This window comes from Curcuma longa, chromosome 13, assembly GCF_044706935.1.
Source record: "Curcuma longa cultivar G26 ecotype Majalengka, Jawa Barat chromosome 13, ITB_CL_G26_1.1, whole genome shotgun sequence".
NCBI classification, from domain to species: Eukaryota; Viridiplantae; Streptophyta; class Magnoliopsida; order Zingiberales; family Zingiberaceae; genus Curcuma; species Curcuma longa.
Window position 1 is genome coordinate 4,171,130 of NC_133873.1, and position 4,931 is coordinate 4,176,060.

A 4,931-nucleotide genomic window follows, 5' to 3' on the forward strand; every position below is an offset into this window, starting at 1 on the left:
AAATAAAATCCGAAAACCAACAATCTGAAAACACACGGAGGAAGACCAACTTTTCTTGCTGTGAGATGGGGCAGTCCGGCAGAACTCCAAGCTTCAATATCCTTATCTACTACCTGAGGAGACAGAAAAATCTCAGGGTCTGGGTGGTGAGTATAAAAATACTCAGTGGGTACTAGAATAAAAGTGCACAACATAACAAGGTATCAAAGGAATATAAACATGGATATCAAAAGGTATACAGTTTCAACATGATACAAGGGAGCAAGGTCAACAGACAATATCATATAATCATGTATGTCATGTCATACAAATGCAACAGTCATATAACAACAAGTGCATAATCATATAACAGCAAGTGCATCAACTATAAATGTAGTAAACAACTAACAACAAATGCATGCATGGTCACTGTCTGCACTCGCCACCCCCAGTCACCCAACCTGTGCAGTGAACTGGGGTGCCAAACAGGATAACTATACACCCTCCAACAACAGACCACTACACGTGAGTGGGGAGCGGGGAAAATGTCACTGTCTGCAATCAACATCACCAGACACCCACTCTGTGCAGTGAACTGGAGTGCACGGCAGGAATCACCCGCTCCAACAACAGACCATTACACGCGAGGGGGAGGAGCAGTCTTCAGGAGAGCTATCTAGCTAGTCCTGATAGCACCCACACTGTGCAGTGCTATAATGCTCTCAACCTATGCAGTGAGAGCACTGTGCTATGATGCTCAATTCAACAGATAACTACTACAACATCAAATAACAACATCAATCATGATAAGTCAACATAGATAAACAACACTTAAGAAAACTATATTGATAGTAACAAGATCATATTAAGGTCAACGGTAAGTATCAAACAATAAATCAAGCAATGACTATAATAAGAATAGCAACAAGGTAATCATACACTACAAAAGGAGAACCTGCATATTCGTTGCTCTTCTAGACCATGAAGAAATCGCGATGGCACAAGCGTGAGCCGATCGCCTCGATGAGGTCAACTTTCGGACGGCGTCTTCACGCGGCGTGCAGCTACGTCGGGCAGAGGAGCAATCGCCGACGAGGCACGGCGGGGTTGATCGCGAGGGTCGGCTAGGGTTTCAGTTTCCTCTGATAGGTCTCGTCGGCACGAGAAATCCGGTGAGGATTTGGTGGCGAACGCGGTGTCGGCGTCGCGGGTCGCGCGAAGAAGGGGGACGAGGTCGCACGGCCAGGAATCACGAGAAATCGCGATGATATATATATATATATAGAGCAAATTGATTTATCATGTAGTTTGTGGTCAGAATTTTTATAAAAATGAAATTCTTAGATAAACATATGAATATGACCTAGAATACTTAGAAACTCATAATGTTTAAAAATCTTTGAGTTTTGAAGATACAAAATAATATTGAAAACTAACTTATATATATATAAATTATATATATATTTAAAAAGTATTTAAAAAATCATTTCAAATGGGTGCTCGGGTTTGGGCCAAATCGATTTAAAATTTAAGATTTTTCTGTAATAATTGATTCGCTTGATTTACTAATCAAACTACTTCCAATTTGATCCAAACAAGTTTTGTTTGATTCATCTTTACTAGACAAATTTTCTCATCGCGTCCGTTTTAACAAAACTCTCTTCCATCATGAACCTACTTAATTCGAACCAATTAAAACTTAGCCTAATTGGTTAGTTCTAACTCTAAAATTTTTTATAGTAGTTATAAGATAATAATATTACATTATAGTAGCTAGTTATTATAATTGTGTAAAAGTTATGAGATCGTAGTTGCTATAATTGTGTAGTAATTATGATTTTGTAACTATTTATAATAGCGTCAAAAATAAATTTTAAAAAATAAAATATGCAAAGCCGGAATAAAGCTTTCTTTTTTTATAATAAATACAAAAAGGCCGGCATCCTCTTGATTTTTGTTGTTTTTTGCCCTAATTTTTTCACTTCTTTTATTTTATGATTAAATATTTACTCGTATTGCATGATGATCGATGTATACCAATTTTTTGGCACTAAAAATATGTTTAAAATTTATTATTGCTACGGCAAAGTCTTTGTTTCATATTGGATGTCCTGTACGTATTTTCCTTTCTAAAATACCTAAGCTCTATATTTCTCCATAAGAAATAAAAAAATAAAAAATTGATTGAGTGGAAAAAGGAAAAGATTTTTTAAAATGGGGTTTATATATTTAGGACCCTTTTAAAATTGTATAACATATTTCAACATTTTATTAAATTTTAAATTAAAGTTTGTTGAGTGCCAAAATAAAATCTAAAAAATTCTTGTAAGGGTTATTTAGAACCTCTGAGTTTTTAAGAATCATATATATATATTATTTAATATTTTTAACCAAAACTGTCAAACCGAAATAAATAACGTGTACAAAACCAGAAGTGTACTTATAAGGGGACACGAATCTATTTGAATGAACAATAAGTTTTCATTAATATTTAGTGTCCGATTGAATACTTATAAGGGAACACAAATCTGATATTTGGCTTAACAACAACAGTGCCCGATTTAATAGTTTCATAAATCTAAAGCGTGCATTCAAAAAGCAGAATGAAACTTAACTAGACTTAGCTTGTTTACCGTCTTAAATTTCCACACATATCTCTGATCCATGCCTCTAATGGTTCCCCTACTATTTTACTTTTTTATCACAGCGAACACTGTTTGCACAACAGTGCAGACCAGGACAATAGCTGCAGCAACCACCGATATCACCAGCCACGGGCTGCCGCAGTAATTCTGCTTCAGATCTGCTATGTACTTGTTGCCAACACTATTGTAGGAGCTTTTCAATTCTTCAAACGTGGAGCTCAGGAAGTGTTTCCCGTTGACATCAAAGACGACTCGTTTAACGAGGCTGTTGAAGAAATCTGAGACCTCTTTATCCGCTCCGATGTAGTTCTCGACAACTCCCATCTTGACGAGCAAAGTGACATCCCCAGGCGTCCTCATGAGCTCCCCCATGAAGAACGCATAAGCCGCGAAGTAATTCTCGTGCGTGCTCGATTGCTCGAAGGCTATCAAGTTCCGGAAAACAGAGCTTGTGCTGTCCTCTATAATCAAGGTCGGGATCATCAATGTTCTTCCGGAGACCAACTCCACATCCAACAAAGACTCAGAAGCATTGCGCTTTTTCCGCTTGAACTTTATGCCAGCCTTGTAAAGATCCGTCGCGCCGCGCCATGGTTGGAGATCATCCGTTGGTTTGCTGTTGGAAGAGGAGCTATTGGCCTTTGGTTTGCTGTTGGAAGAGGAGCTATTGGCCATGGCAGGTCTAAACTTCAGGTGGCAGCAATGGAGCAAGTGGTGAAAACTCTGATCCGTAGTTATAAGCGGATAAGAAGCTAGCAGTTTCTGTATGGTCAGATCCACCTTGTCTTTCAGAAACAAAGGTGTTCCTGCAGTGGCGAGTTCATATATTTTCTGGAGCACAAAGAAAGGCAGCTGGTTTTCCATCAGGAGGAGATCGTGTCTTATTGAATCATGGTGCCACAGAGTTACTCTGGCAGAATCAGCTGTGCGTTTGGATTCTTCTTCGACAGTAAGTCCTACTTTGGAACTAGTGGCTACTACGGCACTGTGAAGTTCAGTTGCTGATTCACGTCTTCTTTCCCATTATGTTATCCCTTGATAGGAATTTCCGAACAGTGCGCGCTAGCATTTTGTTAACCCTTGATATGAATTTCTGAACCGTGCTTGCTTCAGCTACGAGGTTATCTTGCTTTTGAGTCTGAGCGCCAACTTCTTGCGGTGGCAATGGCAATATGCCAAGAAAACCCAAAATGCAGCACCCATCGAGCAAAAGCATTTGGATTCCATCATTTGTTTCCATTTGGATGTCCTCCTCATAGCAACCTTTCACTTTTTGCTTCACTCCATCCATTTCCTCCAAGTACTTCTTTAATGGTACATCTTTGTTCATATTGAGGATTTGTTCAAGGAAGAACCACTTGTACTTGTCAGCCGACCTGAGAGCTTCAGTGCCACGATGATAGGGACCGAACGACACAAACTGAGGAGCATAAGCATCTTTATCTAAACTACTGGTGATCTGTGGAACTCTGTAGATCATTTCTTTTTTAACTAGAACTTTTTTCGACTGGCGAGGTAATTGTTCTTCCATGTCGCTTACTATCTCTACAATGTGGCCTCCAGTAGTTTCCACACCAGAAGGTAACCCTGCCAAAATTTGAGGATGGTTAGGGAGTTTCTTTCGAAAGAAAAAGGTGATGCAAAACACGAGGGGAAAATCCCTAAAAAGTGAACACAAACTTAGTCCTCTCCTTATATAGGTTAGGATTCCATGTTCTTGTTTCTAGTATTATATATTAGAAACAATTTAGATTTTATTAATTTATACTTTCTAATAAAATTAAATAGATTTATCTAAAAACTTTCTAATAAAATTAAATAGATTTCTTTAATGACATGGCTTTTGTTATCAAGTTATTGATATTGTAGTAAAAGATGATTACGTTCATCCCAAATGTCTCATTTGTCCTTAGATTATGTGAGGGAAGTAAATCATAAGGTCAATTTATAATCAACAGTCAAGTGATTAGAAGGTGAAAGATTTTTTTTTAAGACGTGTCTGTCGAAAATTAATCTCTTATCCCATTATAATAAATTTATCATCCTCTAATAAATTAGGCATCCCATGGCAGCATCAAACTACTTGACATGAACAATGGTCTATGTCATCAGTGATGTGATTGGGTGAGTCACCTATCTAACTGGGTGACCCACCTATCTGACTGACCCATGATCAATAGCAATCACATATTGTTCTTTTTTGGCCTCTAGAAATAAGCAAGTCGCTATCCTCCTTCCTCTGATCCTCCAAGAGAAGCCCCGGTCCCTTAGTTTTAATAGGAATGTGTAAAAAGAGAAAAGTAATAG

General features: G+C 38.1%; 1 protein-coding gene across 1 annotated transcript; it reads right to left on the bottom strand.

Moving 5' to 3' along the window:
• Window positions 1–2,484: 2,484 nt before the first annotated feature.
• LOC141843912 (UPF0481 protein At3g47200-like) lies at window positions 2,485–4,155 on the bottom strand. The gene is made up of 2 exons (XM_074731932.1): window positions 3,635–4,155; window positions 2,485–3,504 (listed from the first exon to the last, which is right to left on the bottom strand). The coding sequence occupies exons 1-2, from the start codon at window positions 4,153–4,155 to the stop codon at window positions 2,670–2,672; spliced, it is 1,356 nt and encodes a 451-aa protein (XP_074588033.1). The 3' UTR covers window positions 2,485–2,669.
• Between the last annotated feature and the right edge of the window lie 776 nt (window positions 4,156–4,931).